This window comes from Anomaloglossus baeobatrachus, chromosome 8 (genome assembly GCF_048569485.1).
Source record: "Anomaloglossus baeobatrachus isolate aAnoBae1 chromosome 8, aAnoBae1.hap1, whole genome shotgun sequence".
Lineage (NCBI taxonomy): Eukaryota > Metazoa > Chordata > Amphibia > Anura > Aromobatidae > Anomaloglossus > Anomaloglossus baeobatrachus.
In genome coordinates this window covers 160,438,738-160,463,115 of record NC_134360.1, presented here as the reverse complement: position 1 = coordinate 160,463,115, position 24,378 = coordinate 160,438,738, and the positions used below count along the sequence as shown (strand labels likewise).

The following is a 24,378-nucleotide window of genomic DNA, read 5'->3' as shown; positions in this document are numbered from 1 at the left end:
AACCCGCAACCGGCGTTACAAAAGCCGGTTGCGGTTTTTCTGCAGAACGCCGTATTGTGCCGCAGAGCAAAAATCCGGATGTGTGAAAGTAGCCTTAGAGATGAGTGGACCCGTTGAAGTTTGGGTTCGGCGGGATCAGCCTTGGACCTGAATTTGACCTGAACCCCATTAGAAGTCACTGACTGCATGTGGACAGGGAGACAATCTGCTCAACCAGCCATAGACTGAGCACTTCCGGGGCTGTTGTTGTTGTGGGCTTTCCGGGGAAAGGAAGGCTTGTTGTGTGCTTTTTTTTTTTTTTTTTTTCTGTGCACACTAGACCCGATTAAAGCCGATTTTTACCTCCAAGCTCCGAGCGCACTGATCTTGATCGAGTGATTTGCGTATGTACAGCACCCAAACTCCGAACTTTAACACATATATATATATATATATATATATATATATATATATATATATTTGGTACGATCGCCGTACTTTAGCTCTGCTGCTTCTTCCCTATTCCCAGCATCTGCCTGCCTCCTGTTAGTGATTGACAGGTCACTCTTCTCTCAGCAATCTGTCTCTCCCGCCCTGAGATATAGTGAAAGTGCCCCCATATCTTGGATGGTCCCGATGAAGCAAACTGCCAGAATCTAGCCCGAGCTGCATGATTTGTAGATCGTGCCATAGGACCATCTTCTTCACTTGGAAGACTGGTGCAGTAACGCGGCTACAGGAGTGAAGATGGTCAGTGTTGGTCTAGACCAGGGGTCTCAAACACGCGGCCCGCGGGCCGCATGCGGCCCGTCAGGCTGCTTCGTGCGGCCCCCAGTCTCGTGCCCCTGTTCACTATCGCAGCCGGTGCAGGGGCCGCAGCCACTGTCTGCACTTTGTTAGATGAGTGTTTTGCCGGCGCTGCGTTCTCAGAGGCAAGGACTGTGCACGCGCAGCGCCGGCAAAACAACCATCTGATCTGACATAAATCGCTGCCAGGGGCTGCGGCCCCTGCACCGGCCGCGATAGTCACCGGGGCACGGCCTGCAGACAGCAAGAAGCAGAGATGAGGAGCCGAGGGAACGCGAGACAGGTGAGAAGAATGGTGGTTTTTTTTATTTTTTGTGTATGTGAAGGACGGCACATTAACCCCTTAGCGACCTATGACGTACTGGGTACATCATGGCTCCCTGGTACTTAAGGATCCATGACATACCCAGTACGTCATAGCGAAATCGCAGCCCCGGTGGCTGCGATCGCTGTTTGCATTGCAAATAGCAAATACCTTAGATTCGGGGAGGAGGGGACCTCAGGAGGGGTGGTGTCTCCTCCCCGGACCTACGGAGGCTGTGATTGGCTGTGCGGCGTTCGTCAGCCAATCACAGCCACTGTAATGTTCCAGCCATTGAAATCCAGCCATGATCAGTGCAGCTGTAGCACTGATCATTGGCTGGAGCTGGGTGACCTCAGTTTCACCCGCCCCCAGCTCTGATTGGAGAGACCGGCCTTCTGACCGATCTGTCCAATCACTGTGGAACTGGGGCCAGAGACCGCCCCCTCAGCTTCACTCAGGAATCTGTGGGTGGAAGCCGAGAACGATCGGTAAATTATCACCTTTCACCCGCCGCCGCCGCTGCCCCCACCACCCATTACTACAGGATGGGGACATTACTATAGAATAGGGACAAGGTGGGCACATGTCTATAGGATGGGGACAAGCTGGGCACATGACTATAGGATGGAGACAAGCTGGGCACATGTCTATAGGATGGAGACAAGGTGGGCACATGACTATAGCATGGAGACAAGCTGGGCACATGACTATAGCATGGAGACAAGCTGGGCACATGACTATAGCATGGAGACAAGCTGGGCACATGACTATAGCATGGAGACAAGCTGGGCACGTGACTATAGGATGGGGACAAGGTGGGCACATGTCTATAGGATGGGGACAAGGTGGACACATGACTATAGGATGGGGACAAGGTGGGCACATGACTATAGCATGGGGACATTACTAAAAGATGGGGACATTACTATAGAATAGCGACACTTGCACTATACCTTGGGGCGGGAGAGACCGGTTACTGAAAGTGACCTGTCAATCACTGACAGGAGGCAGGCAGAGGGCTGTACCCTTTCCCTCTGCACTTGCCTCTCATTTGATAACCATTCAAAAATAAATTTCTCTAAAAATGTAAACCCAAGTTTCTACAATAAATGTATGAATGTAATCCGGATTATGCCTTTACATAGATGGCATTAGTTTGGGGTAACAAACTCTATGAACGATTTCTTTAATGACAGTGGCTTTGGGAGGTGTGATGGATGCAGGATCTCTCTGTAGCTGGTGTCGAATGACGGCTATTATGTCTTGTATGTATCCAAGTCACACACACCTCTTGTTGCTGCCAGCGAGCTCTACACAGGTGGGGCTTTATTTCTCTATTATTCAATGTTGTGTATTAGTAACATTTAATCTATTGCTAATATATTTACTTATAACATCTGTACGACTTTAATGTTACTATTTAATAACTTACAAGTACTGTATATGTAGCTTGTGACTGAAGCTTGTCACTAGGTATTATGTAGTATGTGTGGCCATGTTGAGATACAGGAGTAACATTCCAGAATTTCTTGCATAGAGGCACTGATTTTAATTTTCAGTTGTTTAGCTAGCTTTCGTTAACCTTAATGAATATCTACTTAGGCAATGTATCTTATGTCAGATTTGTACAGTCATACAGGAAAAAACTGTCTGAAAGTTGGGACATGTATAAAGAAACTGCATTATTTTTGTGGTGTTTTTAAACGCGTTTTTGATGTCATTTTATTTCACTGACCGCACCAAAAGACACCGGAAAACTGCTCCGTTTTTTTTCACTCTTCATTGCTTTCAACGGTGAAAACAAATCTGCAAAAACATAGAAAGAATTGACACACTTTCTTTTAAAAATGCAGCATTTTGCCATTTGTCGGGTGAGGGGGGAAAGGAACAGGTGTGTCTGTGTGTGCATGAGATTTCTGGAATATTGAAGGTTTTTCTGGTACTGTAAAAAGCAGGTTTTTATTAGCATATATTTGCATAAAAACAATGGAAAAACCATGCAAAAAAAAGCATCAAAAACGCCCTGCGTGAACATAGGCTAATCCCGATGAGAGGTTCTCTTTAAAGTGGCTTCTAATGGAATCTGCTGTAGACTAGACGCTGTCCAATCAAAAGGCTATAAGGTACTTTTTCAGGAATCTGCAAGAGCTCTAAAGAAGGAGCCTTGCCTTAATCGGTTTACGTTAGAAAAAAAATTGTCATTATTGACCACCGCAAAAAACTTTGTGGACACAGTCCTTTAGGGTATGTTCACACACAGATGATGAACTTCTCTTCTGGGATCTGCTGCATGTATAGGGACGGAGCTGCAGTACCCGAGAGCATCTACCACACCGTGCACAGAGCCGCGCTGTTACCCTCCATACACTTTTTAAAACCTTTAAAGTGGTGCTTTTAAAGGGGTCGCCCACAACTTTGACAACTTTTTCTCATTCCCCATGTCGCCCCCATAAAAATAAAAAAAGCATATACTCCTCTCCAGTGCCTGCATGGTTGAAGCGATGTCGGAATTATTATTATTATTATTATTATTATTTTATTATTATTTTATTATTATTATTTATTTATAGAGCACCATTAGTTCCATGGTGCTGTACATGAGAAGGGGGTTACATACAAAATACATATACAAGTTACAGTAGACAGACTAGTACAGAGGGAAGAGGGCCCTGCCCTTGCGGGCTTACATTCTAAAGGATTATGGGGAGGAGACAGTAGGTGGGGTGTAGATGGGGCGGCAGCTCCGCACGGTGGTGGGACGGCACCTCCGCACGGTGGTGGGACGGCACCTCCGCACGGTGGTGGGGCGGCACCTCCGCACGGTGGTGGGGCGGCAGCTCCGCACGGTGGTGGGGCGGCAGCTCCGCACGGTGGTGGGGCGGCAGCTCCGCACGGTGGTGGGGCGGCAGCTCCGCACGGTGGTGGGGCGGCAGCTCCGCACGGTGGTGGGGCGGCAGCTCCGCACGGTGGTGGAATCCGCATTCCCGGGGCTCACGTGACGTTATGACACTCGAGACGCGCAATCAATCAGCTCCTTCTTCCTTCTCCCTGCTTTCAGAGACAAGCAATTAACAGGAAGCTACAAAGTGCATTTCCTGTTAATTATTTCAATGGAACCAATCTCCAGGATTTTCGTATACCGTATAACCTAAAGCCAGTGCTATACTGGCCCTATCAGGCTGATTCTCCACATACCTGTAGTGGACAGCTCGGATGTTTAGGTTTTGAAATCCAAGAAAGTGAAGTTTATAAAATCAGCAGCTTCTTGAGTGACAGCAGCTGAGGATCATAAAATATCTGGGGGGTATACAGTTATCCCCTCCCATGTTAGAACTAGCGTAAGTATTATAAAAAACGATTCATTTTTTTCCCTTGCAGGACCTGTGCTGTCATACCCATGTGACCAGAAGGGGCGGGGCCTCAGCCAACAGAAAAATGTTGCTTTGTGAGATCAGCTTTGTTGGCTGAGGCCCCGCCCCTTCTGGTCACATGGGTATGACAGCACAGGTCCTGCAAGGGAAAAAAATGAATCGTTTGTATACGGTAATACTTATCCCCTCCCCCTGTTAGAATTAGCATAACTGTGAATATCCCCTTCCTAGATATCTGATCCTCAGCTGCTGTCACCCAAGAAGCTGCTGATTTTATAAACTTTACTTTCTTGGATTCCAAAACCTAAACATCTGACCACTACAGGTATGTATGCAATCAGCCTGATAGTGCCAGTATGGCACTGGCTTTAGGTTATATACGAAAATCCTGGTGATTGGTTCCCTTTAACCGTCTAAAGACAGAACGAAGCACGAGCTGATTGATTGCGCGTCTCGAGTGTCATAACCATGTCACTTGGGCCCTGGTAACACGAGTTTCGACATCACTGGAACTGCATTGGAGGTTAGTATAGGCTTTTTTATTTTTATGTGGGCGTACATGGGGAATGAGAAGAGATTTGTCAATGTACTCTTCCCCCGGACTTATACTCTCCCGCCAGCTTCTTTATTTGTTTCCAGCACTGCTTCTGTTCGTCTCCTGTGACTTTTGACCTGCCGGAACTACCAGTGTTTAATGGGGCCCGTCTGAGATCACAAATCAATGCAGTTCTATGTGAGCCGCCTTCTTGCTCTCAGAATTTCATTGAGAGCTTGTGATGTAATTTTTGACTTCCGACCAGTTAGAAGATGGTGTCGCGGAAGTGAATGAATGACAAAAAATTTAGGAAGACGCTGGAGGTTGAGTATAAGACTTCAGCAGGAGACATAGGTTTAAAGCGCTACTCCAGTGCTGAAAAAAACAAAATGCAGAGTGGTGTTTATGGCTGAACGGTGCGGGAGCCAGCTATTGTCTTTGGGATAGTTCATCAATATCAAAGTAGTGGACAGCCCCTTTTAAATTCTAAAATATTGGCGGAAGTATTTTGTTTTACAATTTAAGCTTATCTATTACACAGGGATTCCTAGATAGATTCTTGCTGGATTATTAAACCTGAAGTACACTGATAGGCTGTGTTCACATAGGGCTCTTTTGGTAAGTTTGTGCTGCATTTTTTAGTTGCAGATTTGCCTTGGTTTTATGCAAATACATCCTAATAAGAAGCTGCTTTTTTACCAGCAAAGTCTGAGACTTCTGAAATTATATATATAAAATGGGTTGTATCCATAAAAAACAAAAACAAAAAACACACACACACACCACAGAAAATCTGCAGCAAATAATTGAAATGCTCATTCTTTAAAAACCTAACCTAAAAACACAGGTAGTTGACAAAACAGTCAGGAAAAAAAACTGGTGGGTGTGTGTACGTATATATATATATATATATATATATATATATATATATATATATATATATATATATATATATATATATATATATATATATATATATATATATATATATATATATATATATATACGTACACACACAATTCAATTATTTGCTGCAGATTTTCTGTGGTGTGTGTGTGTGTTTTTTTGTTTTTGTTTTTTATGGATACAACCCATTTTGTAGAAAAAAAGCCGCAAGGCCGCCACTAAAAAAATCCACCAAAAACAGATTACTCAAAGGAGATTTCCTGCCACAATATTAGGTTTTGGTTAGGAAAAAACTTACCAAAAAAGCCCTGTGTGAACATTGCTATAGAAAGCCTAACAGCTCATATATGCGGTTTATGCATCAGGCTGCATTATCTCAAACAGGTTTGCCACTACTTTAACATTGGTGGTCTATCCTTAGGATAGGTCATCAATGTCTGATCCCGGCACCCTTTCCAATCAGCTGTTGTCAGTCCCAGCGGAAGCAGAAGGCGGTTGGAAATGCTCAGTTCCAGAGCTGCCCCATCTTCTAATAGTGGCCAGGTACTGCACTTCCACCTCTTATTGATCTGAATCGGAGGCCGAGGTGTGCAGTACCTGACAGGGCAGCTCCGGAAGTGAGCATTTCCTGCTGCCGTGGCGGGGACCAAGAACAGCTGATCTGCGGGGTGTTGGGTGTCTGACTGACCGATCAGACATTGATGACCTGTCCTAAAGATGAGCCATCAGTTTTAGGGTATGTCCCCACGATCAGGACTCACTGCGTTTTGGACGCAGGAAGTCCTGACTTGCGGGACCGCGTCTCGTCTGCAGGTGAACACAGGAGACCGCAGCTGCTTGTACCCACTATCAGGGTTCAGTGCACTGCGGTCTTCTCGCTCTGTTCTCTCTACGGACGCATGTGATTCCGCAGCAAACAATTGATATGCTGCGGTCTGGAAAGACATACCACAGGTTTGGCTGCAGAAAAAACAAGCACAATGGGCACAGGATTTCAATGTGCAGACAGCCAAAATAAAATCCCATAGACTTTGCTGGGGAAGGAAATTCATGCAGTTCTGAGACCAAAACTGCACCCAAAAAACGCAGCGTGCACACATAGCCTTAAGGATGCTTTACACGCTGTGACATCACTAGCGATAGTTAGCGATGTCATGCGCGATAGCACCCGCCCCTGTTGTTCGTGCGACATTTGGTGATCGCTGCCGTAGCGAACATTTTCGCTACGGCAGCGTCACACGCACATACCTTTTCAGCGACGCCACTGTGACCGCCGAACAATCCCTCCTTCAAGGGGGAGGTGCGTTCGGCGTCACAGCGACATCACTAAGCGGCCCCCCAATAGAAGCGGAGGGGCGGAGATGAGCGGCGGAATATCCAGCCCACCTCCTTCCTTCCTCATTGCCGGTGGACGCAGGTAAGGAGATGTTCGTCGTTCCTGCAGCGTCACACGTAGCGATGTGTGATGCCGCAGGAACGATGAACAACCAGCGGAATGCACCACCAACGATATTATGAAAAGGAGCGACGTGTCAGCGATCAACGATTTTTGAAGTTGTTGCGCTCGTTGATCAACGCTTTTTGGTGTCACACGCTGCGATGTCGCTAACGGCGCCGGATGTGCATCACTAACGACGTGACCCCTACGATATATCGTTAGCGATGTCGCAGCGTGTAAAGCACCCTTTAAGCCCGCTACACACGCTTCAATATATCTCACAATCCGTCGTTGGGGTCAAGTTGTAAGTGACGCACATCCGGCATCGTTTGTGAGGTATCTGCGTGTGACATCTACTTGCGATCATGATTGAACGCAAAACCGTTGATCGCAAACACATCGTATCATTCTCTAGAATTGAGCGTTTTGTTGCACGAACCTAGTGAATTGTAACGTGTGACATCCCTCATACGATTTTGGTGTCTGTGGCTATGTGCGCAGGTGTGCGCTCTGCACCGCAGCTTAAAAAAGGTCCGCTTCAGAGCGCAGCTGAAAAGCTGCGTTCTGAAGCGCCTCACAATGTCTGTCATTCACTAATCTCTGTCAGTCGGTCACTATCTCTGTCCCTCACTCTCTGTCCATGTCAGTCTATCCCCCTCTCTCATATACTCCCCGATCCCCGGCTCTGCACGGCATTCACACTGCTCCTGGATTACGCCGGACATGGAGGGCTTTTTGGGGCTGATTAAATTGGTGAACCAGGGTATATGTTTGTGTTTTTTATTTCTAATAAAGGATTTTTTCGGGCGTGTGTGTTTATTTACTGTAATTTACAGATTAATCATGGAGGGTATCTCGGGGAGACGCCTGACATGATTAATCTAGGACTTATTGGCAGCTATGGGCTGCCAATAACTCCTTATTACCCCGATTTGCCAACGCACCAGGGCAAATCGGGAAGAGCCGGGTACAGTCCCAGAACTGTCGCATATAATGTATGCGGCAATTCTGGGCGGCTGCTGGCTGATATTGTTAGGTTGGGGGGCTCCCCATAACGTTGGGCTCCCCATCCTGAGAATACCAGCCTTCAGCCGTATGGCTTTATCTGGCTGGTTTTAAAATTGGGGGGGACCGCACGCCGTTTTTTTTAATTATTTAATTATTTATTTCACTACACAGTATAGACACGCCCACCGGCTGCTGTGATTGGGTGCAGGGTGACACCTGTCACTCAGCGTGGGGGCGTGTCTCACTGTAACCAATCATAGGCGCCGGTGGGCGGGGTAAGCAGGGAATACGAAATTGTTTAATGGGCGGCCGGCTTTTTCAAAACAGTAAAAGCCGCCGGAGCAGTGTGAACGCCGTGCAGCGCCGGATCGGTGAGTATGAGAGAGGGCTGCTAACTTCAGTCACTTAGGAGATTAGCGGTCACCGGTGAGCCCTTCACTGGTGACCGCTAATCAGGACGCGACACAGACAGAGCCGCAGCATGACCATGAAGTCGGGTGAAGTTTACCCGAGTTCATTCTGACAGTGCGGCTCTGTCTGTGTCTGCTGTCATCTGCCATTCAGCTCTGCTACATGGCTGTCTGTGTCTGCTGTCAGCGGCCATGTAGCAGAGCTGAATGGCAGATGACATAGTAAAAACGCATCCCTACACATTACACACGCTTGGCAAGTCAATAAATAAAAAAAAAAAAAAAAAGGTGCCCAATGCATACGTCACAGAACACATGATCTAAAGGATCGCACACAAAATTGACCAATTTAACATAGACTACTAACGCACGTGTGACAGCAAATGAACGACCTACGTGCAATCTCATAAGATCCCGTATGCAACCTGGGCGTGTCACATCGCAAATGCGATTGTACAACTAATTGCAACGTGTAAAGTGGGCTTTAGGCTACCAAATCTGAAAAGGTAGTAGCAGCAAAGCAGCTAACCATATAATTCAGCTCTTGATCCTTGGCACAGAAAACCACTCCTGCTTGATGTTGTATGAGAGAAACAGTGACCACACACACGTATTATAGACTTTTTTTGGATTTAAATATATTTCCACAATTGTTATCACTGCCTAATTAAATTAAAAAGATTTATCCCAGGTACAAACAATACGCCAAGCATTTTTCTTCTGGTGCAATAGTGCTCAATATCAAAACGATCTTATCCTGTCTGAACCACTGATTGACAAATTTATGGCCACACTGTGCATAGGCAGAAAGCTGCCAATCAGTGGTGGAGATAACTAGAGCTCATGAATATAGCAAACTACAAAGTAGGATCTGATCATTGAGAGGCCTAGCACAGAGCTGCAGTAAATACCATAAATTGTGTTGCTTTATAACAGCTAAGAAGCCCAGTAAGTGACATTGAGGAAATCACTTTCTGCCCTTATTTTTGCTGCTCTTAGACCAGAATTCTTTTGGCAACAAATTTTCACAGTGGGAACCACCCGCTGTGTCCTCAGGTGAACTTAGACATCACTGCTTTCACAGCTGCGGCTCCGTCAGTGTGTTCCGAACACCACAGTGATTGGTCATGTTTTATAATACAACCACGCAGTTGTACATCAGGGTGTAGCAAAGACAGGATCATCGTGAGACGTCATTGTATGGATTACGTTGGACCTGCAGGGGTGTTTTGGGGGTTAAGAAATTGGAGAAAGAGGGTGTGTTGTTTTTTTTTTTTTTTTTAATTTTTTTAAATAAAAGGATTTTTCTATGTTTTTACTAACACGATTAGTAATGGGGTTCATAGGCCCCATAGCCATTACTAACCCAGGGCTTCGTTGCAGCTGTAATATTTGTCAAATCATAGGGTAATATAAGGGGTCAATGACAGCTAACTGCCACTGCTCCAGCACAATTGAGATGAACCAGGCAAGAGCCAGGATTCGCGCATCCAATGGATGCGCCAATTCTGGGGTGAATGCAGGCTGCTAGTTTTTAGACTGGGGAGGGCCCAATAACGATGGGCGTCACCAGCCTGATAATACCAGCCTTCAAGCTGTCTGCTTTATCTGCGCTGGATGTCAAATTACGGTGGACCCTACACCATTTTTTCCAATTATTTATTTTTACACTCCACTTCACAGACCCAGACAGCTAGTGTGAGGGCAACCATTCACAGACACAAAGAGTGTGGGCACGGAAAGCAGTGAATATTCATACGATTTAATGAGCAGACCCAGTATGTCGGCAAGTATAATTGTCCTGCTTTAATCCCCATTTTGATTCCTTTGCAGCCACCTTATCCCTTACTACCACCATTTTATAGCACTTAAGTTCGGGTCCTCATAGACTTATATGGGGTTCAGGGTATGGGCTCAAGTTTAAGTTGTCTGGTCCTGAACATTATTTTTTTTTTTCTTTTCTAAGTCCGGCCACACCAGCCAAATCCGAACATCTGTGGGTTTGCCCATCTCTAGTTAGAAGGTTGATATATATATATACGATTACACACATTAGCATTTTGTGAAGATTGGGTGAATAATATTTTAACCTAAAGGAGGAATATAGTGAATCGCATATGAAGAGTTTTTCTTTATTCTAGTCCATACATTAAGGACTAATAGAATATGTATAGGGCATGTAGAATAAGTGATACGTCAGCGGTCACGCAGAAGTCCCAGCACTCACATATGGGCTTCTCTACACCTTTGTCACCAGCAGACAGTACCTGCAGTGTAGACGTCCAGGAAACTCTACATGCTTTCTCCATTGTCCTATAACCCTAGCAACAAGCACTCCCTGCTGACACAATGTCAATGTACAACATGGATTTTGGTTTCTGTTACTTTCAACACTAAGTGGTGCTTTAAATCTAACTCCTCTGTTCTCAGTCTTATAGTCACCCTCCAGCATTTTCATCTTTAAGCATCACTCCGATCCAGCGACGTCCTCTTGTGACCGTAAGTTCTGACTTGTCGGGAGTTGTGTCACAAGTGCTCAATGCAAGTCTGAGAGAGCCAGAATGAGGCCCCCATAGACTAGTATTGAGTTGTGACCTCCGGCGCACTCCACAAAACACTGGAGCTGCCGACAGGTCACAAATCGGGTGAGCGATGCTTGGAAAAAAATGATGACGCTGGAGGGTGAGTATAAGACAGGTGGTAGAGGACTTAGATTTAAAGCTCCAATCCAGGGCTGTGATAAAAATAATAAAAAAATGCTGGAGAGGTGCTTGTAAAAGAATAAGGCTATGTGCCCACGCTGCGGATTTTGCGCGGATTTTGCCGCGGATTTACCGCGGATTTTCCGAAAATCTGCAGCAGCGGCACTTCCAAGCCATTTCAATGGCATTTTGGAAATGCTGTGTCCATGCTGCGGATTTTTCCGCGGCGGATTTGCCGCGGATTTTGATCCGGAAAAATCTGCAGCATGTCAATTATTGGTGCGGATTTTGGGTATAGAATGGGGGGAAAAAACAAAAAATCCGCGGTAAAAAAGGTGCTGATTTGCCGCGAAAGTCGCGGATTTTCATGCAGAAAAATCCGCAGGTACATTCTACCGTGGACACATAGCCTAACAGCTCGTTTTAAAATAATATGCAGTATTTCGTCTACTGGAACATAAAGCTTTGCTCCTATTTCGAGCCAAACATGTTGCCACTATCCATTGGCTCAGGTTTCTTGGTGTATATTTTTTTATTTATGTAAACAAAGCCTCAAAATTTGCAAAATGCACAAATTGTGAAAAGTTGAGAAAAAAATGTGGCTTACCCACAGTAATCACATGTCGTATATTTGTGGCACATCCACACGATGCACACTTGCTCAGCATTTTTGAGAACATGAGTAGAGCCGTATATGTGTGTCCACATCTCTATTCCAGAGGTGCGCTGTGGGCCCGTGCTTCAGAGGCTGGTCTGGAGAGGTGAGACAGACATCTGACGTTTGTGAAATATTACTTGTAGATTTGCCATAAATATACGACATGTGAAAATCCAGGTAAGCTGAAAGTCTGAAATTGGCGCAAACATATACCTGATAAGTGTGGATTTGATTTTTTTTTTTACTTTTAAACAATCCAAAATGCACCAAATGTATGTATTTTGATTGGTGCTGAAGGGCCTATGTTAAGGGGTGGTACACTATTCTGCAATACAAAAACTTGTGAACAAGGGTGGTATTTTTCATGTTTTTTTGGAGAAAGAATTACTGCACTACAATTGTGAAAAAAGTATACAGTTTTTATTATTACAAAAAATACAAAATACTGGAAATCACATGTGATTGCAGTTAGTGATTAGACATACATACCGTGTTTTTCCAAAAATAAGACCTCCCCAAAAATAAGCCCTAGCAGGGATATTCAGCATTTTCGGAGAAAGGCTTAAATATAAGCCCTCCCCCGAAAATAAGCCGTAGTCACGGATCAATAATGAAGTGTCCGTGCAGCTAAAAAAGTTACAGATACTGCAGGACACTTCATTATACACAGCGGCACCCGGCAATCATACTCACCAGACGCCGAGCAGCAGGACCTGCAGTAATCGCACACCCGCACTCATCAGCTCACACACACACACACACACACACACACCGGATCGCACACACATCGGATCGCATACTCTCACACTCATCTCATCCAGTGACACCGATCTCTTCTCGCCGGGAGAATCCTGAGAGGCAGTGCGGTGCAGCGCGACGAACAGGACATGCGGCCGCACACGTGACTTGCTCTCATTCCCTGCTGCCGTAAGTGCTGGATGTGATGTGTGTGTGTGTGTGTGTCTGCAATCGGCTGTGTGTGTGTCTGCAGTCGGCTGTGTTTTTCTGCGATCAGCTGTGTGTCTGCGTTCGGATGTGTGTGTCTGCAGTCGGCTGTGTGTGCCTGTGATGAGATGTGTGTATCTGTGATCGGCTGTGTGTGCCTGTGATAGGATGTGTGTATCTGTGATCAGCTGTGTGTGCCTGCGATCGGATGTGTGTATCTGCGATCGGCTGTGTATATCGATCTTGTGTGTGTGTGTGTGTGTGTGTGTGTGTGTGTGTGTGTGTGTGTGTGTGCTGCTGTGTGTGTCTGGGATCTTCTGTGTGTGCCAGCCAGCAGCAGGGTAGGACAGCGTGCAGCACCGACCGGAGATCACAGGAGGACCTGGGAACCACGCAGACGTCCTGGACTGGTGAGTATGAGTCTCCTGGGAAGTGGGGGGGATCTGCTTTTTTGGGGGGTAAACTTACCCCCAACCGTGTTTCTCTAAGAATAAGACCTCTTCCAAAAATAAGCCCTAGTGCTTTTTTGGGGGGCAAAAAATATATAAGACTGTGTCTTATTTTTGGAAAAACACGGTAGTTAAAATCCAATTAAATGAGACAGAGAAAAGAAGGTCACAGGGAGGAAGACAGGCTACCCCTTAATTTCTGTGCGGGGGAATAGGATAGTTAGATTAATTCCAGATGACCATATAAATAACCAGAGAAACATAGGTATATCCCCTAAGATAGTAGAGTAATGGAGTGCTTATACATGAAAAGTAACCAACAGGATAAGGTCCAAATCAGGGCCTGAACACAATAGTATATAACACCACCAGCGAGTACATGGCATAATATAAAAAAATAATAATAAAAAAAAAATTCATACAATGGTGGAGATTGGCACTTGAAGGACCTACCTGTGGTATGTATAGCACCCAAGGAGGGGAGTCTGTCAGCCTCACATGTGGACCCGGTCTTATCCTGTTGGTTACTTTTCATGTATAAGCACTCCATTACTCTACTATCTTAGGGGATATACCTATGTTTCTCTGGTTATTTATATGGCCATCTGGAATTAATCTAACTATCCTGTTCCCCGCACAGAAATTAAGGGGTAGCCGGTCTTCCTCCCTGTGACCTTCTTTTCTCTGTCTCATTTAATTGGATTTTAACTATGTATGTCTAATCACTAACTGCAATCACATGTGATTTCCAGTATCTTGTATTTTTTTGTAATAATAAAAACTGTATACTTTTTTCACAATTGTGGTACAGTAATTCTTACTCCAAAAAAACATGAAAAATACCCCCCCCTTGTTCACAAGTTTTTGTATGTATTCTATGGGGTTCATGTACACTACCATGATTATGAGGTTCGCTGTACTTGGTCTTTGTTTTTCTACTATTCTGCAATAGTAACCACATCTCTGTAAAACTGATAGGGAAGGCTTTTTCTAAATACCTTATTCAGCCAATTGCCTGAGAGTGGTGCTATTGCGGTGCGCTCATCTCCATGAAGTGACCCCCCTCCCCCCGGGCTCCGTAACCTCTGAGTTTTGGTGATGTCAGGTCAACTTCCTGAGTGGCTGGGCTGTGGGCGACGTTTCATCGCTCTTCACAGCCCAGCATCACTCCTGCTTGTGGTGCTCTGCAGTGAGCACAACATGCTGCGCTGTGACACTTTGCTGTGGGTGGCTTTTCACAGGTCATCAGTCACTCTGGGAGACTGGGGCCGAGCTCTGTGATGTCAGGTCAACTGGAGGTTAACCTGACATCACCAGTTCCCAGAGGTCACGGAGTCCGGGGTCATGTGATGGTGATAAGCGGACCGCAATAGCGCTGCTCAGAGGCAGAATTGGCTGAACAAGGTATTTAGAAAATGCCTTCTCCATCAGGTTTACAGAGATGTGGCCACTATTGCAGAGTAGTGTACCTCATCTTTAATAGCTCTATACTTTTATTTCATTTTTGTGGTTCTGCTTTAACTGGCTACAAACAAGGATGTATGAATGGTGTCTACATGTGTAACGTTCCCGTCCTGCTATCATCACATACTAATTATTATGTGTCCTTGCAGAGCTGTGAGGTGGCTGTGTGAACAGAATGGAGGAGCAGTGTCCGGCCATGCAGGGACCACCTGTCCCTCCGTTTCAGCCACAGGTATGAATTGTTTGAGCATTAAGCACAGTTAGCTTGCATGCATGCCACTATAGCTCCATATACAAGAAAGCTATTAAAGCAAACCGATGTTGAAGATTTTACATTATAAACTAATGACCTGTATCTACAAGCACCTTCATGCTGTTTACAATACACACTTGGATTATAGAAATCTGCATTTAATTTCTGAGAAGTCCTGAGTTAAAATTGTATGCAAATGAGCTGCAAGTGCTTGAGCTGCAAGTGCTCATTTGTATACAATTTTAACTCAGGACTTCTCAGTGCTTGAGCTGCAGCAAGTGCTTGAGCTGCAAGTGCTTCAGGATAGATCGTTGCACTTTCTCCTGCCCTTCTTTCTATATTGCCTGTGCTTCCCCTGCCCTCCCCGCCCCATTTTCTGCCTGCCTCATGTGTTTTTCCTCTGTCAGTGACTTGCCTCCCCTAACCGGTCAGTCAGACTCAGGAGGCAGGCGGAGAGTGAAGAAGGAAGGAGAGTGACAAATGCAGTGTCCCACCCAGAAGCACTTGCAGCTTATATGCCTACGATTTTAACATTGGAACTCTTAGAAACTGATGAATGGATTTCTGTAATCAAGGTGTGGATGTGATCTCTGAAATCGCCTGTACACACATGCCCATAGTGTGAGGTGTAAAATCCTCATGACGGTTTCCTTTTAAGTTCTATGATTTAGTTTTTCTTGCATGTTATAAGTATTACATTTTATTCGGGGTGCAGCCAGGCCCCTTAATGTTTGGACTTGCATAATGGAGACCCCGTCCCTAAATGGTGCACACTAGTACCGGGCAGCCTGCCTGATCGAATAGTATGGGCATGTAATAGGCTGCTGACTGGGTTACTATTGAGCCCTATGCAAGCCACTAGTGTGCAATTTTACCATCCAGCGATCACCCCCTCCATATTCTGGAGTTGTGTGAGTGATTTGCTCCTTTTGCACCTGTGATGTCTCCATCTGTTGGGGGTTTGGCTGCACTCTGATGGTGCATTAGTTTTTTTTTTTTTTTTTTTTGCCTGGGCAGTTCACCACTGCTTTATCCTGCTGTGAGTATTCTAAATTGTGGAGGATATTTAGTCCTCTTTTTACTATTATTTTTCATTTTATAAAGACATTAACCTCATAACGACGGCCGTACGACTTAAAGCGGCGGCAAAACAGGGTACTTATTCTGTTCCGCCGCTTTAAAGCGGCGGCCCGAAAAAACCCTGTAGCGCCCCCCAGCGACCGAAAATCTCGGGGGTTTCAGCTACCGGGGGTAGCTGAGACCCCCCAGATTATGAATCGGGGTGTTTTTTTTGGACCCCGACCATGTGATCGCCGGTATACACCGTATACCGACGAACACATGAAAAAAAAAGAAATGGCCGGTAAAACTGATTTCTTTTTCATCTGACATGATCAAACATGTCAGATGATAAAGAAATCTAACCCCCTAGTGCCCCCAAAGCCCCCGGTACCGGAGAGTCCCCCCACCCCCACCCCTACCCCCACCGGACATCCAAAATGGCGCCGAAGCGCACAGAAAACTGCAGCCGCCGCCGGCTCTGCAGTCATTTCCCTCCGATCTGAAATGATCAAACATTTCAGATCGGAGGGAAATGTCCTCCCCCTGACCCCTCCTCCGGTCCACCGGAGATCTCTGGTCCCCGGAGCCCCCTCCGGTCTCCAGAGCCGCCTCCCCCCTCCCCCCTCCGGAGCGTGGAAGATGGCGGCGCACAGCGCGCGGCCGCCTTCATTCTGCTCTTTCTGCCGCATGTGACACGTCACATGCGGCAGAAAGGTGTCCCCAGGTCCCACTAGGTCACCCCCCGTCACCCCCCCCCCCCCAAGCCCCCGGTTATACGTTACCGGTCTGCGCATGCGCAGACAGCGGCTGTCAGCTGGATCCCTGCAAGCAGGGATCCTGCTGACGTCGCTGATGCACAGGCTCCACTGTGGACCGGGGGAGGGTGAGTGCAGTGATCTGCAGCCACACTCCTCACATGGAGAGGCTGCTGTTCCAGAAAATGGGGGGTACGTTCTGTGAGCGTGCCCCTCATATTCTGGAATGAGCTTACTGCAGGTCACTCTGCCCTAGGTTGGACCGGGGCAGAGTGAGTGCAGTATTCTCAGATTACTGCACCCACACTGCTCATGGAGAGCTTGCTCTTCCAGAAAATGGGGGATACGTTCCCTGAACGTGCCCCCCATATTCTAGAAGGTCCAGAGTCGCCGAGGGACCTCCAAAATGGATTACAGCGACCGAAATTTCTTTATTTTCAATAAATTGGTAAAAGAGGAATGTTTCGGGGAGTGTTTTTTCAAATAAATTTTTTTTTTGTCTTTTTTTTTTCTATTACTGACTGGGTTAGTGATGTCGGGTATCTGTTCAGATGCCGTGACATCACTAACCCCAGGGCTTGATGCCAGGTGACATTACAGCTGGTATCAACCCCATATATTACCCCGTCTGCCACCGCACCAGGGCGCGGGATGAGCTGGGGCGAAGCGCCAGGATTGGCGCATCTAATGGATGCGCCACTTCTGGGGCGGCTGCGGCCTGCTATTTTTAGGCTGGGAAGAGTCCAATAACCATGGCTCTTCCCACCCTGAGAATACCAGACCCCAGCTGTCCGCTTCACCTTGGCTGGTGATCTAATTTGGGGGGGACCCCACGTTTTGTTTTTTTTTTAAAAAAACGCCTGGGGAGCCCTCCAAATTGATCACCAGACAAGGTGAAGCTGTCAGCTGTGGTTTGCAGGCTACAGCTGTCTGCTTTACCCTAGCTGGCTATCAAAAATAGGGGGGACCCCACGTCATTTATTTTAATTATTAATTTTTTGGGGGGCTAAATACAAGGCTAGGCACCCTTTAGTGCCACATGAAAGGCACTAAAGGGCGCCAGCTTAGAATATGCAGGGGAATGGGACGTTATATTTGTTTGACATCTATCCATTCATCCATTGTAGCATTTTACGCTGTGTGCCCACAATCAGGGTTTGCAGCGTTTTGGGCGCAGAGTGTTTTCCCTGTGTCCATGACGCTGCGTTGTGCAGTAGAAGCACAGTGGAAGGATTTTTAGAAATCCCATGCCCAATGTGCTTCTTTTCTCCGCAGCATAAACCGACCTGTGGCGCAGCTTCCCGAGCCTCAGCATGTCAATTTATGCTGCGGAGATGAGTGTTCTCTGCAGGTAGCATAGAGCTCCACAGCGGCCTGAACCCAAATCGTGGGCTTGGGCAGCTGCGTTCTCCCGTGGACAACACTCACATCTCTGCAGGAGGCTGACATTGTGTACTAGATGCCGTGTCGCTGGATCATGGCCACAGAGCCTAACAGTGAGACATTTGTTGCTACAGCAACATTTTTGTGAAGTACCTGTGGATTCAAAATGCTTACTATACTCCTGAATAAAATCCAGTTTCCAAAATGGGGTCACTTGTGGGGGTTTTCTGATGTATAGGTACCCAAGGGGCCCTGCTAATGTGACATGGTGCGCGCAATTTATTTCAACTTTTCCAGAATTCAAATGGTGCTCCCTCCATTCCAAGCCCTCCCATTTATCCAAACAGAGGTTTTTGGCCACATGTGGGGTATCCCTGTGCTCATAAGACATTGGATAACAACCTGTGGGGTCCACGGTTTGTTGTTGTCTCTTGAAAAAGTGAGAAATTTGATGCTAAAGCAACAGTTTTGTGAAAAAAATGAAAATTTTCAATATGGCAACCTAAGCTTATCAAATTCTGTGAAGTACTCGTGGATTCAAACTGCTCACTATACACCTTGATAAAAGCCTTGAGGTGTCTTGTTTCCAGAATGAAGTCACTTGTGGGGGACCGCCACTGTTTAGGCACCTCAGGGGCTCTCCAAATGCAACCTGGCGTCCGCTATTGATTCCAGCCAATTTTGCAGTCAAATGGCACTCCTTCCCTTCCGAGCCCTGCCATGCGCCCAAACAGTTGATTTCCACCACATATAAGGTATCGCCAAACTCAGGAGAAATTGCACAATAAATGTTATGCTGAATTTTTTCCTTTTACTCTTGTAAAAAAAAAAGCTACCTGGTTGAAATAACAATTTTGTGGTAAAATTTTATTTTTTTTTTTTCATGGCTCAACGTTATAAAATTCTGTGAAGCACCTGGGGGTTCAGGGTACTCACTAAACATCTAGATAAATTCCTTGAGGGGCCTAGTTTCCAAAATGGGGCCACTTGTGCGGGGTTTCTGCTGTTTAGGTACCTTAGGGGACCTCCAAATGCGACATGGTGCCCGCAATCTTTTTCAGCCAAATTTCCTTTCTAAAATTCAAATATTGCTCCTTTCGTTCCAAGCCCTCCCATTTGTCCAAACAAAGGTTTCAGACCACATGTGAGGTATCACCGCGCTCATAAAAAAGTGGTTAACAAACCTTGAGGTCAAATTTTTGGAATTACCTCTTGAAAAAGTGAGAAAATTGATGCTAAAGCAACATTTTTGAGAAAATTATTAAAATTTTCAATATGACAACGTAACGTTAACAAAATCTGTGAAGTACCTGTGGATCTAAAATGCTCACTATACCCCTAGATAGAAGCCTTGAGGGGTCTAGTTTCCAAAATGGTGTCACTTGTGAGGGATTTCTTCTGTTTAGGTACCTTAGCGGACCTGTAAATGCAACATGGTGCCCGCAATCTATTTCAGCCAAATTTGCTTTCCAAAATTCAAATATTGCTCCTTCTGTTCCGAGCCCTCCCATTTGTCCAAACAGAGGTTTCTGACCACATGTGGGGTATCGGCGCGCTCATAAGAAAGTGGGGAACAAGTTTTGAGGTCCATTTTGTTGTGTTATTTCTTCTAAAAGTGAATAAATTTGGGTTAGAGCAACATTTTTAGGTAAAATTTAATTTTTGCTTTTTTTCATTCCACATTGCTTTTGTTCATGTGAAGCACCTGAAGGGTTAATAAACTTCTTGAATGTGGTTTTGAGTACTTTGGGGGGTGCAGTTTTTAGAATGGTGTCACTTTTGGGTATTTTCTGTCATCTAGGCCTATTGAAGTCACTTCAAATGTGATGTGGTCCCTAAAAAACTGGTTTTGTAAATTTTGATGTAAAAATGAGAAATTGCTGATAAACTTTGAACCCCTCTAACTTCCTAACAAAAAAAAATTTTGTTTCCAAAATTGTGCTGATGTAAAGTAGACATGTGGGAAATGTTATTTATTAACTATTTTGTGTCACAGAAATCTCTGGTTTAACGGTATAAAAATTCAAAAGTTGAAAATTGCTAAATTTTCAAAATTTTTGCCAATATTCAATTTTTTTCATAAATAAACACAAAAAATATTGTCCTAAATTTGGTACTAACATGAAGTCCAATATGTGACGAAAAAACAATCTCAGAATCACCGGGATCCGTTGAAGCGTTCCAGAGTTATAACCTCATGAAGTGACACTGGTCAGAATTGCAAAATTTGGTCTGGTCATTAAGGTGAAAATTAGCTCCGTCACTAAAGGGTTAAATAAGATGCCTGGTGCTGCAAAATATTGTATATGGATAAAACTGGATACAATATTTTAGAATTATGCAGTATAATACCACATCGTATTTTTTAGTTTCATCTTCTGACATGCAGGTCTTTTTTCTTTTCAAATGTATGCTGTTCTGGAAAGATTCATATTATTATTTATTATTATTATTATTATTATTATTATTCCTTGGCACTTTACATGTGAAAAGGGGTTTCCATAATTAATAAAACAAGTGCAATGATCATGAACATACTGGTACAGGAGAAGAGAAGACCCTGGCCCTGAGGGCTCACAGTCTAAGGCAGGGGTGGGCAACTAATTTTCCCATGGGACTGCATGGGAAATTGGGCCGGACTAATATAATTACCTCAGTTCTACCCAATATTGTATATAGTATATATACTATCCCTTCATAAACAAACAGTAAGTTAAACAATACAAAGATTCAATGATAATATGGAGGACCTAATAACATAATTATTTAATGATGAGATGATGAACTTTAATGATCTTGTGATTTTTCACTTTAGAAAATTGTCCACTTTTACAGTGTTTAAAATAACTGTCATCACATCCTGACCCACATTAGCAAGTTTTTCAAAGATCGGCATATGATCAGACCTGGGTACGACTTGTATATAACCACCCTGTATCCACAATGAATGCGACCTACATACTTATATGCTCATAAAACCACTTCAAAAGGAGCCTTAGGAAAAGGTATCTCTGAATGTCTGAGGTCACGGATCCCGGCAGATACTGCTACACAGCAGGTATGTGAGGTCCAGCTGCAGCGTCTCCCGCTCGCCGACATGCGGGCACGCTTAGGCCCTGTATTGGCGGCACACTGCTGCAGGGAGCGGGGAAGGGAGTGCCTTGTACCCGATGTAACTCTGGTACCACTCCCAGTTACGAGCTTTTCTCTGCGCGGACTCTAGATACCAGACCCGCTCTACTTATGTTTGTTTTGAGCTCCGCACGGAGCCAATGCCGGGAGCACCACAATCAAGCGCCTGCTCTCATGCTCTCAGCAACAGGGGCGGACACTGACAGCTTGGGACCCCTGTTCAAGAAATTATACCTGCCCCCCCACCCCTTTCTATGGTGACAGTGTGTGTGTGTGTGTGTGTGTGTGTGTGTGTGTGTGTATATCAATAAATCTCCATATACTACATCACTATACCCCCCATATACTACACTTGTAATATACTACATCACTACATTCCCATATACTACGTGTCACTACACCCCCAATATTAGTCACCAGTTCCCCCATTGTCCCCTCCTCAGGTTATTAGTCACCACTCGCCTCTCCCTCCTTATTGTCCCCTCCTCAGGCACCACAGTATGGGCCCCCCGCTGAGCTGCTTCTCTTGTACAGGCCCTGGCTGCGCCACTGCTGTTCTTGTAGGGGCCCCCGCCGCTGCTTCTCTATGTACAGGCCCTGGCTGGTTCCGCTTCTCTGCCAGGCGGGAACTTTTGAAATGACACATGCGCGCACCGTACTGACATCAGTGTGCACGTGTGTGTCACAGAGAAAGGTGACGGGCAGGTAACAGAGGAGAGATTCCTGCAGCGTTTGAGGGCAATCTGGCCAGGGCCCCCCGGAGCCTGGAGCTCTGGATAACAGGTCAGATTTCCCTCATTACTGATCGGCGAGCAAGAGCCCCCTGAACCTGCGGGTCCCTGTGCGGCTGCACCGGCGATATGTCCGCCAGTGCTAATCAGTGTAGATCAGGCCACGCCTCCAACTCTGAGCCAAGACGGGCGGGCCGATCACAGACAGTAGGCGGGCTGGATGCGGGCTGCCCCTTGCCCAGGTCTGGTTTAAGGGAACACTATAATCGGCCATACCTTTACATGCACCCATATTTAGTTGTCCGTGTACTTAATCGTTGGGTCTATGGAAATATTTACAGGATGAGACACATCTTTTGATGGAGTTGTCTGATTATTCTGATAGAGCACCAAATTAGAATGAGCTATCATGTATTGCTGATAGCAGCCTGTCCATGGTCATAGTGTGGTAGGCCACTTTTTCATGACTACTCAATTAAGAAATTAACAAACATAATTCTGCTTACACCATATTCCCAGTTTTCACATAATGTTAATACTTGGGCAGCACGATGGCTCGGTGGTTATAAGCACTGTACAATGGGCAGCACGGTTGCACAGTGGTTGGTTAGCACTGTACAATGGACAGCACGGTTGCACAGTGGTTGTTAGCACTGTACAATGGACAGCACGGTTGCACAGTGGTTATAAGCGCTGTACAATGGACAGCACGGTTGCACAGTGGTTAGTTAGCACTGTACAATGGACAGCACGGTTGCACAGTGGTTATAAGCACTGTACAATGGGCAGCACGGTTGCACAGTGGTTAGTTAGCACTGTACAATGGACAGCACGGTTGCACAGTGATTATAAGCACTGTACAATGGGCAGCACGGTTGCACAGTGGTTAGTTAGCACTGTACAATGGACAGCACGGTTGCACAGTGGTTATAAGCACTGTACAATGGACAGCACGGTTGCACAGTGGTTACTTAGCACTGTACAATGGACAGCACGGTTGCACAGTGGTTATAAGCACTGTACAATGGACAGCACGGTTGCACAGTGGTTACTTAGCACTGTACAATGGACAGCACGGTTGCACAGTGGTTATAAGCACTGTACAATGGACAGCACGGTTGCACAGTGGTTACTTAGCACTGTACAATGGACAGCACGGTTGCACAGTGGTTATAAGCACTGTACAATGGACAGCACGGTTGCACAGTGGTTAGTTAGCACTGTACAATGGACAGCACGGTTGCACAGTGGTTAGCACTGTAGTCTTTCAGTGCTGGCGTCCTAGGTTCAAAGAAAACCAGGAGTTTGCGTATTCTCACTGTGTTTGTGTGGGTTTCCTTCAGGTTCTCCCGTTTCTCCCCACAATCCGAAGACAATAGTGATGGAGAATTTAAATTTCGAGCCCCAATGGGCACAGCGCTGATGATGATGATGTCTCCAAAGCACTGAGGAATATTATGGCGCTATATAAGCTATGCATAATAAATAACGCTGTTTTTTCATGTGCAAAATTTTCAACTTTGCTTGAAATATTAATGCAGATGTGCTTTTAATGAAAATCTAATGCCCACTGTCCTTTTAAAGATTTTCAAATGCAGTGGTTTTACAGTTTTTTTAATATTTGCACAGTTGCTAGAAAAGTACAGCAGCATTTCCACATTAAAGGGATCACTCACACTAGCGATGATTCTCTCATGGGTGAGCATCAGGCACATTATACAGGTGTCACTCAGGTCAGAATGTGCTGCGCGTGTGATCAGTGTCATTCACTGTGATCTCATTCTCTCACATGCAGGCATTGGCGCACAGGTGATGAGATGGAGACATTAATTTCTCCATCTTCTCCATTGACTGTGTTTGCAGTAATCTGGCTTCACTTGGATGACATCGGAGTGCAGTCCGATGATTTCTGTGCACCCATAGACTTTTATGGGAGTACGTGATTCAAATATCGGGGAAACTCAAAGCATGCTACCAAATCAGCATGAGAAAAATATTCACAGATCTACACTGCTACATAGCTTAGCAGTGCACTTGGCCTTGTATACGCTAGTGTGAGTGTATACGCTAGTGTTGGTGAATCTGA

The 24,378-nt window shown here is 45.5% G+C and overlaps 1 protein-coding gene across 1 annotated transcript in view; it reads left to right on the top strand.

Annotated features, from left to right (window-relative positions):
* Positions 1-24,378, top strand: part of NEK7 (NIMA related kinase 7) — a 230,903-nt gene that overhangs the window by 55,571 nt on the left and 150,954 nt on the right. Inside the window, exon 2 of the mRNA XM_075322170.1 lies at positions 15,126-15,208. Within this exon, the coding sequence (XP_075178285.1) occupies positions 15,152-15,208 (57 nt within the window). The 5' untranslated portion in view covers positions 15,126-15,151. The remainder of the gene's footprint in view (positions 1-15,125; positions 15,209-24,378) is intronic.